General features: G+C 38.1%; 1 protein-coding gene across 1 annotated transcript in view; it reads left to right on the top strand.

Moving 5' to 3' along the window:
- The window catches only part of Pde11a (phosphodiesterase 11A), a 378,401-nt gene extending 364,185 nt beyond the window's left edge, over nt 1-14,216 (top strand). The window contains exon 20 of the mRNA XM_047545134.1: nt 8,992-14,216. Coding sequence (XP_047401090.1) covers nt 8,992-9,147 — 156 coding nt within the window. The 3' untranslated portion in view covers nt 9,148-14,216. The remainder of the gene's footprint in view (nt 1-8,991) is intronic.
- Nucleotides 14,217-14,380: the final 164 nt, after the last annotated feature.

Genomic DNA, 14,380 nt, shown 5'->3' with positions numbered 1-14,380 from the left:
TACCTGAGATTATTAACATATAAAGAGAGAAGGCTTATTTGGGCTCATAGTTTTGGAGATTCCAGTCCAAGATTGGGCAGACCCAATGCTTTGGGCCTCTGATGTGGGTGCCGGATAGCAATGGTAGGGAGCACAAGGCAGAACAAACTGCTCACCTTGTGGTCATGAAGCAAAAGAGAGGAAAAAAAAAAAAAAATGGGCCAGGATCCCACAATCCCCTTTGAGAATACACCTGTAGTGACCTAAGAACCTCTCACAAAAGCCCTTCTCCTAAAGAAGTCCACCACAATGCCAGGCATGGTGGCACATGCCTGTAATGACAGCAACTCAGGTAGCAAAGTCAGGAGAATCAAAAGTTCAAAGCTAGCCTCAGCAACTTAGCAAGACCGTCAGCAACTTTGTGAGACCCTGTCTCAAAATAAAATGTAAAAAGGACTGGGAATCTAACTTAGTGCTAAAGCACCCCTAGGTCAATCCCCAGTACAAAAAAAAAAAAAAAAAAGAGGAGGAGTGGGGAGAAGAGGAGGTGGGGGGAAGACAAGAGGAGGAAGAGGAGGAGGAAGAGAAAATTCTACCACCTCCCAATAGCACCAACCTGGAACCAAGCCTGTAACACATGGACCTTTGGGGACATTGAAGATCCAAACACAACCCAAGGCAAGACAAAGTTGTTTTAAATCAGTGATGAGGAACATTCACTGCTGGTCATGATGGAGAAACAGACCAAAAAAATAAACAGAGAAAGAAAGAGATACAGAAAAAATATATGAAACAAGTTTCTGGACAATGAGCAAAAGACAACACAATACACTGAATTGTGAAGGAAACAATTGAAGTGAATCTTAAACTGTCCCTGCTTACTGCCTAGAGAGAGTTATCCAGCCGTGGCACAGGAAGGGGTAATCCAAGCAGAGCCAAGTGACCTCACTGAGTTGAGTCAGAAACAAGAGTCTATGGAGGCCAAGAAGGTTAGATTCCAGGGAGAAGTACCAGGAAAGAAAGAGCTACACAGTTCTGCTCAAGGCAACTTTGAATCTTTGGCTCAGTGCTGTTTACCCCATCTACTGAGGATGAGGAAGAAACAAAACAAACAAAAATATTGAAATCACAGAAGCTGGGAAATAGTCTACGTTCCTATTAGTTAGAGTACCAAAGAAAAACTTTGAAATGCATGAGATTTTAGCATTATGCACAGTTCCCAAAAGGGTATTGCCTCAGTAGCAGGGGTCAAAGTGGCCCTAGACTAGAGGTCTTTCTGGCCCCACTTAGCAAAGCATAAAGGCAAGCCCTGAATGGATCAAATTATTTCCAAGTAACTTAGAAACATTTCATAATAAAATATTTGAAGAAATTGGAAAAAAAAACTGTTACCCAACAACGTGAAATTCACAATGTCTAATTTCCAACCAAGAATTACCAGGCAAACAAAGAAGCAAGAAAATTTGGCCCATAAGAAGAGTGAGACTTGATAGGGATCACAGAATTGATTGAATAGGCCATTGAAATGTTAGTATGCTTATATTTTATATGTTCAAGATGATAGAGGAGGAAAGATTGAGTGTAATAAACAGTCATGGAAGATATTTAAAAGACCCAAATCAATGTTTTGGAAATGGAAACTCTAATTTCTTAAGCTGAAAAATACAGTGGATGGGATTCACAGTAGATTAAGCACTACAGAAAGAAAAACTTGGTGACACAGCAACAGAAACCATCCAGAATGAGAAACTCCAATATAAAAAAGACTGAAAAGAAATGGACAGACCACCAATTGAGCTTCAGGATAATACTAAAGGGCTTAATATATGTATAACTGGAGCCCCAGGAGGAAAATGTAAGCATTAGAAGCAGTTGAAGAAAGGGCAGTGGAAATTTTTCAAAATTTGATGAAAATAACAGACTTATGGAACCAAGATTCTCAATGAACCCAAAGCAGAAGATAGAAGAAGGAAACTATATTAAGCCACAGCAGAATCAAATTGCTTAAAACCAGTGATATAGAGAAATTCTTAAGGAGTCAGAGAAAAAAACCACATATCATGTATGAAACAATACAACCCAGAAGACAATATCTTAAAAGTACTAAAAAATACACAAAGATATTTTAAGTATGAAAGATATGATTGAAGAAATAGAGAACATGCTTCAAACATACCTAAACAGGAGGAGTCCATGTTCTACCCTGGAAGACCAGTGACTTCACAGAGAAGGTAGAGCATGAGCTGAGTGGTGAAGGATGACTAGTTCTCTAGGGAGAGAACTATTCACAAAATGCTTTAGAGTCAAACAGTCTCAAGTAAAAATCTGACTCCATCTCTTACTATATCACCATAGTTGAGGAACCCCCAGTTGGAATGATTCTGCTCCCCAGGGGACATTTGGCAATATATTTGATATTTTAGATATTTTCGTGGAGAGTGGGGGAGGATACTATGGGCTTCTGGAGTATCCTATAATACACAAAAACAATCTTCACTTCACAGCAAAGAATTATCTGGTCCAAAACATCAACGGTACTAAGTTTGAGAAACTGCAATAGAATGCCAATTTTTCCACTTACACACCTGAATGACATGAGCACATTCTTTAATCTTTCTAGGTTTTGATTTCCTCAATCATAAAACTACAACTATTTTTGTCAGCTTTTTGTCACTATGACCAAAATACCGGATAAGAACCACCTAGAGGAAGGAAGTTTATTTTAGCTCATGGTCAGAGGTTCAGTTCATTGTCAGCCAACTCCATAGCTCTGGGCCTGAGATGAGGCAGAACATCATGACAGAAGACATGGTAGAAGGTATGGTGGAGGAAAGCAGTTTCCTTCATGGTGGGGTTAGGAAGGGGAGAGAGAGAGAGAGAGAGAGAGAGAGAGAGAGAGAGAGAGAGAGAGAGAGAGATCTCTGCCTACCAGGGATAAAACATAACCCAAAGGTGTGCCCCCAGTGAACTACCTCCTTCAGCCACGCCCTCCCTGACTACATTACCATTCTGTTAATCCATATGAATGACCATTGATTAAGTTACACCTCTCATAATCTAACTATTACACCTCTGAAAATTCTTGCATTGTCTCATATATGAGCTTTTAGGGGACACCTCATATTGAAATCATAAAACTACCTCATAAGATTCTGGAGAAAGTTAAATGACAATGTATATAGAGAACTTGCTACAGTCTAACTCAAAGCAAGTGTTCAAGAAACATTTGCTAATAACAGTAATAGCCTGTGAAACACCCTGGAAACACTTGTGACTGCTCAAAGACAATGGATTAGCATAAGAGAATTAAATAGATTCATTCATCGCTTAAAGTATTTCTTTCAAAGACAGACTGAAATCAAATCTTCTGGAACAACATGATTGTGATGCTTGGGTGAGACCAAGCATGCTGTGTGCACATTAGCATCTGAAGTTTATGGAGAGGAGAGGGCCACATGCTAGATTTGTGTATCCTCCTTAGCTTATCCATCCATATATGCTTTCTCCAAGGCTCTAATCTGAACAGTAACTATGGTTTCTATGGTTCTCTTGTAGGTATGATTGATGTAAGAACTCTGCTCTATATCTTAGACAAAGTTTGCATGTGTTGACTTAGTAATATCTTGTAAAATGCAAATGCATACTCTTTTTGCTCAGCAATACTGGTTCTAGAATCTGACCTTTCGATAAGCTCCATACCTGCAAAAAGGCTATGTACAAGGATAGCCATGATAGCATTATTTGGAAAATAAACAACCCTTAGTTTCCATTAAAAACAACAACCAATTAAACAAATTAGGACAGCAAGGAAATATTAGGTAGCCATAAAAATGAGGAAATCTCATCCTATGTACATAGGGATGGAATATTTCTTGAAGGATACACAAAAATCTGATACACTTGTTGCCTCTTGGGAAGAAAATCCAGTACTTTGGGTGGAAGTGAAAGGGAAATTTTACATTGCACATTTTTCACCCTTTTGTATGCTTTTAGCTATGTGAATGTGTTCTTATTCAAAACGGCAATAAAAGATGGAATGAACTGTGTGTCCTGGTCACAGGAGAACCCAAGGGAGTGTGAATGGAAGCAGGAAGTGGGGTCCCTAAGTCTACTGGATGACTATAATCCCAAGATGTGTCCCCTAGTAGGGCAAGTATCCCAGGTCCTCTCTGTAATGGACCAGGAGCCCCCATGATATCATAAGGTTGCCCCAAGGTTGCCCCACAGGAGAAGTCGTGCATCCTGAGTAGAGTTTGAGGCCAGCTTCCTCCTTAACTTGCATGTGGAGCCGCATGGGAGTCACCAGTCCTGCACTGCTGGAGAAAATTCAGAATTAAAGGGAGAGCACCCAGGGATTAGAACCACTAAATAGAAGTTATAGGGATTTGGAGTTCAGCTCAGTTAAAGAACAGTATTCTAAAATAAGAACAAGAAAAGCATACCACTTGGTTAAATAGTGGCTGTTGCCATAAACAGCCGGGATGCCACAGAGGACAGTAGGTACCCTGTGGCCAATGCAGTAGCATACTAGCCTTTAGAATGCCTCTGGTACTTATGGACAGTGATCCATTGGGTGGGGTTTCCACCTTCCTCTCTCACTGAGGAGGAATTCCAACTGGACAGACATCAGTAACATCCTCACAGAACCCATCAGGTGTCATTCACTGATGACAAGCTTTCAGGGATGCCAAGTTCTCTTGTTGATGGTGCTTTTCAGGCAATCAGTATAAATCCTGGAATTTAGATTTGTGGATAATCTTTTGCTTTACTGATATCCTAATAGTTCCATATTCCCTTAGCTAAGTGCATTTATGCAACAAATTTATAGTGTACAAGTAATTTCTCAAGATAGAAATTTTGCTCCCTTTTCCTAAAACCAGTACTAGTCCAGAGGAAAATGATCTTCTGATGTGACAATTCTGTTTCAGAAGAATAGGAAACAAAGAGAAAGGAATTCTGAGAAAGAGGCAACCTGCCCTCCCCCCAATATTTATTCAACACAAAGGAAGCAAGAGGGAGAACAAAGAACAGGATAAAGAAAAGAAAGCTGTTTGGGGCTAAGCCAAATAAACTTAAAAGGTTTAAGAAATAAATTGGTGGAGTAATTCGAATCATGGGCAGGTGCTATGAATGTAATTTAGTAAATGCTCGGGAACCTGCCAAGGAAGAGAAAAATGTGTTACTTTTGAGATCATTTCCCAGCAGCTTCATAAAAGAAAACTGATTACAGGAATTTAATAAGTAAAACAGAGCCAGAAATATTGTAATCAAATGAGTTTTTAATTACATTTCAAGCAGAAAAAAATTCCAATTTGTGCTCCTGGGATTAAAAAAAATAAGTTCTAGAGAAATGCTTTTGTAGCAGGAAAATAACATAAACACTAATTTCCATAGGAATTATAGTAGTCAGTTTAATTAAAAGGCTTGATCAGAGTAAAGAGGAGCTGGTGCCAAACCACACTAAATAAAACCATGGAGATCATTGCTACCTCACTCTCTCCTCTAAATAAAAACACTGTGTGTTGAATAGGAAGCAGGCATCTGCATTTTTCTCATGGAAATGAAAGGAATTTTAATCACTGCCTGAGTTATTATGTTGCCTTGTTTTATCATCATATGAATAAGTGGTATATCTGATTTAAAATTAGATATTTTTACTTAGTGTGATAGACACAGAAAGAGAGAGAGAGAGAGAATTCTCTGTTACAGGGCATTGATGTGCAGAGAGGTACCACCTCAACCAAGATGCATTAGGGTATCTGATTATTTCTGGCATTCCACTCTCTTATGTCCAGCTAAATTTTACTTGTATCCCTGTAACTCCCTGAAGTAGAGGGCTATTTGAGGGGATGAATCAAGTTCACAAGCAGGTGGCGTGTAGTTGTGCAGGGGGGACTATATTCACCGCCCTCAACATGAAAAACTGTTTTCTACTGGAAGGTGTTGCTATTGGCCACTCCCTAACCATAGAACAGGCCCAGAGAAAACTTTTCAGGAGGTGTGCCAAAATCACAGTAGTGTGATTCTGTGCTCCCATTATTCTTCCTGTGGGATGAATGGGATTCACCTTCAAGGTGTCCACATGGGAATAATGGGTATAATATCTGGTCACAGGACAAAAGAAGCTGATTGGTCCAAAAGAGAGTATGAGAGCATCACCTTTCCAAAGGCTAACACTCCTGTGGTCCCATGTGCCTTCTTTTATTAATTGCTTTAAAGGGAAAAAAAACTTCTAACTATTATTTTGAAAGAGAAACTTTAATTCATCAGGATTCCAGAGAACCTGGACAAAACTGACTGGTTGGCAGAGCAATCTGTATGAAAGCAGTGAATAGGACTGGGAAGAAAACTAGACTATTCTTCCCATGGAAGAGCATGAGTGAGAGTCCGTTGGTAAGTCATTTCCCCTCTGAGACTCTCTACTGTGGAGCAGAGTTAGTAAGCATCCAAAATGTTGAGGACGATTTGATTTCCTGTGAAAAGAAAATGAAATGGAATTTCATATAGGGAATGATGCAAAGTGGAATCAACAATGCCAAATGGAGTCAAGAAGGAAGAAAAAGAGCCCATGGAAGTAGGACTTGGAAATCATGAGGAGGATTCTAAAAGGTCCCCAGAGCATGAAATAGATCTGAGGTCAACTTTTACCTAAATCTCAAGGGACAGGGAGACCCAAATGACATAAAGATTCCATTCAAATAGTGTCAGGAAGGAAGGAAGGGGATATGGAAGTAGAAAGAAAGAAAAGGAGTTCCTGGTGTGGGTCCTTGCCCTAATCTGATGACAGTGGGAATCACATTCACAGTGCGCTCAGAAGTTTATGCCTTCAGTATCTTCCTCACCATCACAGAATCTGAAAATTTATAAATAACAAAATTAGTAACTGACAAAGGATGAGTCTACATAATTTCAAGATGTATACCTGATTCTTTCTCTTCTTGACTTTTTAAAGAGTTATCTTTCTACACTTCCTCTTCAATAGATTTTGCTATATACTCAATGATATGGCAGGCTAGTACACTATCCATGATTTTTAGTTGAGAAAAACAATGATATCCTCTACAGTTTCCAAAATAAATGGGAAGATTACAAAAGGAATCCTTAACTTCTTATACAGATTCTTAATTTTCTTCTAGAGTATAAGGATCCTAGCATGTGGGGAACATGTTTTATCATTTGTAAAGTGCACAGGAATATATAAAATGAAGTGCATAAAGCATTGGCAATGTATCCCACACACAGATGTTCATAACTGGAAGATCCACCATATCCACACCAGGTTTATGTACTTCTTTGAAACCCTGGAGATGGAAAAATAGGCCCAAAACTACAAATGCTTAAAAATCCATAGATTCTCTTATATTTTGCCCATTCATAAACTGCTATTGTAAAAATACTACCTTGTGAATATATTTTTGATGTTTAAACAATTTGTCCAGTTAGAAAATACAAAAGGGATTCCATTCAAGACAAAACCCAAGTGTTAGTAGTAATTATCTCTCTAGTTATAGGATTGCAAATTATTGCTCTTGCCTATTTCTTTTCAACCTATGTTTTGGCATTTTCTAATAATAACATATTACTTGAGAAATACATAAAATAACTACAAAGGGAAGAAAAGTGCTATTTTAAAAGCAACAACAAAACACTCATGTTTTAAAAAGATCAAGACCACATTTTTAAAAGATTAAATGTCATCCAAATCTTATTTTCATTTTTATTAGACTGTCCAGAAAGTATAAAGTCTCCCAAACCCTTCATCGTATGTTTTACATGGGTGGTTTTACTTACATTTATTATTCATACTTATTCACATGTAGATACTTCTGCTAATCATATTTTGCTGTTTGAATATGTTTGAAACCTTTCACAGGGAAAAGTAAAAAGTCTGAAATATAGATAGTCATACATTTAAAAGAAAGAAAAGGAACTCCAGAGACTTTTAAATTTCTTTTACTTAAAAAAAAAAAAAAATCAGTCAGGCAGAGAACAATGGAGTTTTTCTGCTGGGCAGAGTGAACTCTGTTGCCCTCTGACCTGAAAGATATTTGCCTATTGTTTCCTGAATTTGTTCTAGTCCCACTTCAGAGGCATCCTAAGGCCCACCCGGCAGGACCTTGACCCTGCAGAATGACGCATGCACATTAAATCCGAAGGCGCAATCTTACTGCCGGGCCCTCATTCCATCAAGGTTTTGAGTTAAGAAGCTTAAACCATTCCAGTGTTCCTCTCTTCTGTTATAAATAAATAAATAAGTAAATAGTTGATTGATAGATAGATAGATAGATAGATAGATAGATAGATAGATAGATAGATAGATATAAAACACAAAGCTAAATACTGCAGTATTTAGAAGGGTGTGGAGCCAAGTGAGAGCTCTGCCGCCTCAGCTTCATCAGCCCGTGGACCTCTGATTCCGGTCATACACGCCCTACATTTCCTCTCCCCTCCTCTAACAGCTCTCTGTCTCTCTTCCTCCACGCTCTTTTCCGTTTCTGTCGTTTCTGTTTCCATAGAAGTCCCCATGCTGATCTCTGTATTTAGCATAGCTCCCAGATCTTTTAGCTTTAAAAATGAGCCCCTCCTCTAGCCTCAGGATTTTATGTGGACTTTTTTACAATACAATTGTAGGTTTCTTTTTGTGAAAATTCAAGTTCACAGTCTATTGAGATGTGGAGCCCTCTCTGGCAAAGATCCACATATTAGCAGCTGGATATTTTGCTTCCTGTCTTGCTTGATGTGGTTGTAAAATAGGATGGGCGTCTATGAGGCTGGCTCCCCCTGCAGCTGTGCATAGCTGTCCTGTCTTATTTTTTCATTCTCTGCATAGGCTCGATTAATACAACATAATGGTAATAAACACATTACTTCTTGTAACTAACTCAGGTTTACCAAAATAATTCTTTTCTTCTTACAGCCAGTTTCCATTCTCCTTATAAATGAAAGATAGAAAATCCTATCTATCAGTGACTTCTGTTCCTCTCTCCCCACCTGTTTTCTGTTTCATTTTAGGCTTTGGTGAAGGTCAATGTGAAACTGAAGCCGATGCTAGATTCAGTGGCTGCGAACCGAAGTAAGTGGGAAGAGATGCATCAAAAAAGACTGTTGGTCTCAGCTGCCTCACCTACCCCTGCTAGCCTCATGGTGGCTGGAGAGGACCAAAACTAAACCTCTGTCCTCCCAGAGCTGCTGCAAAATGACTGTAGCCTGATGAACCAGCTTCAGTTCAGACACATCATCCTTTTGTTCCTTTAGCTCAGATAGACCTAAAGTCTCGGGTGTGTTGGGAAGCATGCCCAGGCTTTCACCCTGAAGTGTGGTCAGTAGCAGACAGAGTGACAAAGGGACAAAGGAGGAGGTGGGGCAGAGAGCCTGGATCCTCAACTTTCCCTGATGAACAACATGGGCTGAGACAAAGGCTGTGGGCAGAAGGCTGGTTTGGATCCAGGGACCTGAGGACAGTCTGCACAGAACAGTGACAGTGTCATAGAGCTGCTTCCTTTTGTATATGCTCTTCTGTTGGTTACAAGTCAAACGCCACTGCCTTTGCACCCTCTCGCGGAGTGCCCTATTGTGTCAGATTGTCCCAAGAATCCAGAGTTGTATTCTACAGAGGTATTTTATTTTTAAACACACAGGTTTTTAATGATGGACTAGAGCTTTTAGAACATCCACCTAACAGATAAAACTGCACTGTCCTTATAAATACCACCCAGTTTTCCCCACAAAGGGTCCATAGTAAGAATACAGCAGATGTGTTTCTTGACTGGTGTTTATACAAGATCTGTAACTCTACATTGAGATCATGGTCCCTTTTTAGAGTTTTAAAATTCAGACTTCATTGTAGACAAGCCTTCTTTGTCACAGGAAGAGTGGATTAACAGACTTTAATTAAAGCAAAGATGAGAGGAAATTCATAGCCAAGTTGACCACAAGTGACATATGAACATCTAGAAACTACTTCCAACAGTGAGAGATATTTTCAGGACACAATAGAGTCAAAAGACTGAGCATTGACTGGCTTGAGTTCTCCCAGTGATGAGTTTTGGTATAAAATTTAAGGTTACTGTAAGTAAACAATCAAGAAATAATGCTTGAAAGTTTAAGAAAACACATAATTTGTAGGAAACCAGATTTAAAATGGATAAGAATAAACTGTATTCAATAGATGCAATGACTAAAATGCTGCTGTGCTGTTCATTGTACCTGAGATTGAGGACAGGGTATGTCTTATTCAAAGAACATGATGCTAGAACAACTTCTAATCATAACTTTGGCACTGTTGACTGGACAAGTGCTAAACTTTGGACTAGTGGCTAAACTTTTCTGACCTTGCTTCCTAATTTGTCAAATGAGATCACACTAGGAAATGATTTTCAGACATATCTTAACCTTAGAACTTTGTTCAAATGAATCTTCAAGGAATTCCCAAGATATTAGAGACCAAAAAGATGAAGTCCTCTGTTTGAAGCAAGAGTTTGGGGATTCAGAGACCTACAAATCTTCCCTCTTCGATCACATACACAGTGGTCCACAAAGAGACTCTAGGGACTTGGAAAAATCTCAGGTGAAACCTGAGATTCATTCCAGCTCTGAAAAAAATCTAAAATTCACCAAACATTTTTGTTCTTACTTTTACTGATCAATATCAGTTATTAATATTAATATTCAAATCTTAAAGAAATTGGGGCCACGTTCCACGAAGGGACTTGTCTTACTGGCACAGAGGAGTCTTTGGGGAAATGTTTGAAGGAATGAGTAAAATTAAGGGGCAAAAACAGAAGTGAGGGGGACCAGGTAATCATAGATAAGAAGTGAGATTTTTTGTTATGGCAAGAAACAAAGCAAAAGAAAATTATAAACCAGGCAATGAGGAGGCGGGAAGGAAGAAGAAGAAAAAATAAGAAGACCCATAAAGGAAAGATAGGAATGAAGCAGGTAGTTAGGGGAACTGCCAAAGGAAAGGTGAAAGTCAATCCAAACAAAGAAAAATGGCACCTCCAACCAAAAAAATGAGGTTGTAGAATCCCGTCATCAATTGCTTAGGAAAGAGAGACAATTGAGCAGGGAGGGGTTTGACAAAGGAGAGAAGGAAGGAGTGGGAGCACTAAAAAATAATGTTCCTAGCTACGCTTTACAGCTGTCTCTGCAGGGAAGACTGGAGAAACTAGGAGAGAAAATGAGTGCAGGAAAAATTGCCTCCGCAGAGCAGGTAAGAGGAGGTTGTTCAGATTTATGGATTTTATTAAGCCAGTTTTCCGAATCACTCTGCTATAAAGGAAAATAGCTTCTGCAGGGCTGTCTCTCCTCCTTCAGGTGATGAACAAAGGATGGGTGGAGTTACGAATAGACCCTGGTCTGTGAGATCATCATGTGTCTGCAGCTCACAAGCACTGCAGGTGTTTCTGGGTATTGTGCCACATCATGTTAATATCACAAATGGGAATTGAAAATCAGTCCATGTGAGGCAGAGATGAGTCCACATCTGTTATCCTCCCCAACAATAAATAAATAAATAGTGTCCCAGGCAAAGGGATGCCAGTCCATCTAGAGCAAAATTTTAAAGCACAAACCCAGGGTCTGTCAGAGATTGCAGGCAGCTACAAGCACTGTAGCTACCCTGAACATTGATGCTGCATATTGCTAAGGGGAACTTAATTTATAGCACAAACCCTACGGTTTCCACTAAGGTTGAGTTTTCCTCTCATTTTCTTGCCTTTTTATTGGCTTCACTGCACGGTTGCCAATAGCAACATCCACTGGTAGCAAGGGGAGTTCAACACCATTGCAATCTGCCATACAGTGGAGCCCTGACAATGTCAACCATCAATCAAGTAGCTGTTTGTAATTGCCTCCATCTATTTCTCCTGTCTCGGGGTATCTTTCCTATTGTGGGTCAAGATTCAGAAACTGCTGACTAATGCCACAAATCTGATCCTCCACAGCCAGGAAAGAGTGTAAAGGACAGTGGCAACCCTTCTGGTATCTACAACCCTGGAAGTTAAAGGTTGAACTTCTGGTAATTTTAGGTATTTTTAATCCTTCTGTAAAATAATTTCTAATTTCCCAAGAATGTGAGATGTGTATGGTTACCCATATATTCTGCTTTTTCCAAAACAGAAGAAGGAAAATTGTCCTAGTCCTTATTGTTAATGTTTACTTCCTATTGGAGAAGGGCATTTGAAATGCAAGCCTTCTTGTAAAACCTCAAACTGACCAGATTATGTTTGCTTTGTTGAGTCTTTTAGCACTGATGGCTGAAAATGACTTCATCCTACTTTTTCTGAGATATGTTTTTTTTCAGATGTTATCTATTCATATTAGTCAGTATGTAGATTATACATGTACAACCTACAAGGCAGCCTATCCTGATAGGTAAGGGCAACTTGGCATTCTATGAAGGGTGCCATCTAGTGCACAGGAGACCAGAACTCTATGCTAGCTTGCCACTGACTAGACCTGTCATCTTGGGACTTACCAGTCTCAGGTTTTCCATTTGTTAAATAAAACCACTAACTTTTATTCAGTTTCCACACCAAAGGACCAAGCTGTGTTTTGCTTTTTAAAATTGTTCCAGATAATTTTCTTGTTTATTCTTCTCAAATAAAACAGACACAAACCCAAAGAGATCATCTTCTCACAAAATAAAGTTACATATGTGGAGTAGAAATATAAAATAATTTTATTACAGATGGTCTCAGCCTGCCTCTATTGATCATGAAATATATGGTCATCAATACATTTTTTAAAAAACACATATTCTTTTATGTCATAAAGAACAATTGTAGATTTTCTCATATCATAGGTGTCTTACAAAGTGTCATTCGTTTAGAAATAAATTTACAAAGGGAGTCAAGAAAAGTTAAAATTGAATGTGTGTTTTCTGTTTTTAAAATCTGAGATTCCTATACATTTCCAGGCATTTTATATTTGAAAATATGTTGGGTTAAAAATAATCTTTAAATTTCTTTATATCAGTATAATATTATATTACATTAATGCTACTAGAATTCAGTTGTTTTCTGTGTATCAAAATTTTATCATATTTTACCCACTTGCAGTAGGTCATTAAGCACAGTTGCTTAATTTACCTTAAGGTATGATTATTTGAAAATCCATTTCTCCTGCTGACTCTTATGAACTGCAGAAAGACAAACAAAACAACCAAAAAAAATAGTATCATCCCTGGTAATGGTATGAAACAATTTCCATCACATGGGACAGTAATCTATTTAAGAAAGATTTAAATAGAAAGAAAAACGCTTTGACTGGAGAAAAAGACAAAAAGGATACATTAAGGCAACAAAACAAAACCTAATTTGGGACTCTAAAAACTCTGGGCAATTCTACCACAGTGAAGTTACATTATCTGCTTTAGAATAACATAATGAAATTTTTCTTCTGACATTTGCTGCAAAGAATGCCCTAAATTCAAATATACCAGAATTTTAAAGGTTCAGTCTAGCTACAAGAAGGCCAAAATTTCATAAACTTGCTAAGTGAACAATAATAGAATAAAACACATAAATGACAGAAATAAAACGAGGTAGAACTAGAGAATTTCATGATGAGCATTTAGATTTAGCAATGCCCAAAATTGTGCTTGTATTATCTGTGCCACTATCTTCCCCTCAGTAATTTTGGGTTGTACATCTTTTTAAATTTATTTTGAATGTACTTGCATGTTTGCTACATTTCTCAGCAGTGCTAAAAGTAAATTACTTAACTGCGTAGCATAACTACACCAATGTCATTGAATGTATACACTGGTACAGAAATATGTTTGTTTTATTAAGTAAGTAAGTATTTGCTGTGAAAAATGTGTTCTTTGAGACCATCATTTATCTCTGTGTTCATTTTCTCTATGAGTATGTTAGAATCTTAATTTTTCTTTTGCTTTAGTTTATATTTAGGTTAAGTTATATTTAGTTGGATTTTTAAAAAAAAGCAGCATAGCGTGGAAATAGGAGGCTAGGTTTTGTTGAGTCTCATTTCCTTGGGGGGATATTGCTTTTCCCATTTTATTTTGATGTGAAATGATCTAAAAAAGATCCCCTTTTGACTGCTTCCTAATTGTTACTGTTTTACACAAAGAAGGAAAGTATGTCTTCAACTGAGTGGTTTATAGACATTCCTTTGTGTAGATTTCCCAGGCTGGTGTTTCATTGTAAGAATACTACATTATAGAATGCTTGTCCATTTCACAAGCGACTAATCCATGATTTTGAAAGTCTGCTTTAAGAGACCTAAATATATTTGTTTTTAATAAAATGCTTAATGTTTGACTAAAGCTCTGGAATAATCTTTATTTCTTTTGAGAAGGGCTGAAAGGAGGAAGCATGCATTTAAATTTTGACTGTAAACTTAGCCCATTAACCTTGTCTTGATCTGTGATGTTCCC

The sequence above is a fragment of the Sciurus carolinensis genome, chromosome 3, assembly GCF_902686445.1.
Source record: "Sciurus carolinensis chromosome 3, mSciCar1.2, whole genome shotgun sequence".
Classification (NCBI taxonomy): Eukaryota; Metazoa; Chordata; class Mammalia; order Rodentia; family Sciuridae; genus Sciurus; species Sciurus carolinensis.
The sequence above is the reverse complement of the archived record's forward strand: the minus strand, read 5'-3'. Positions and strand labels throughout refer to the sequence as shown.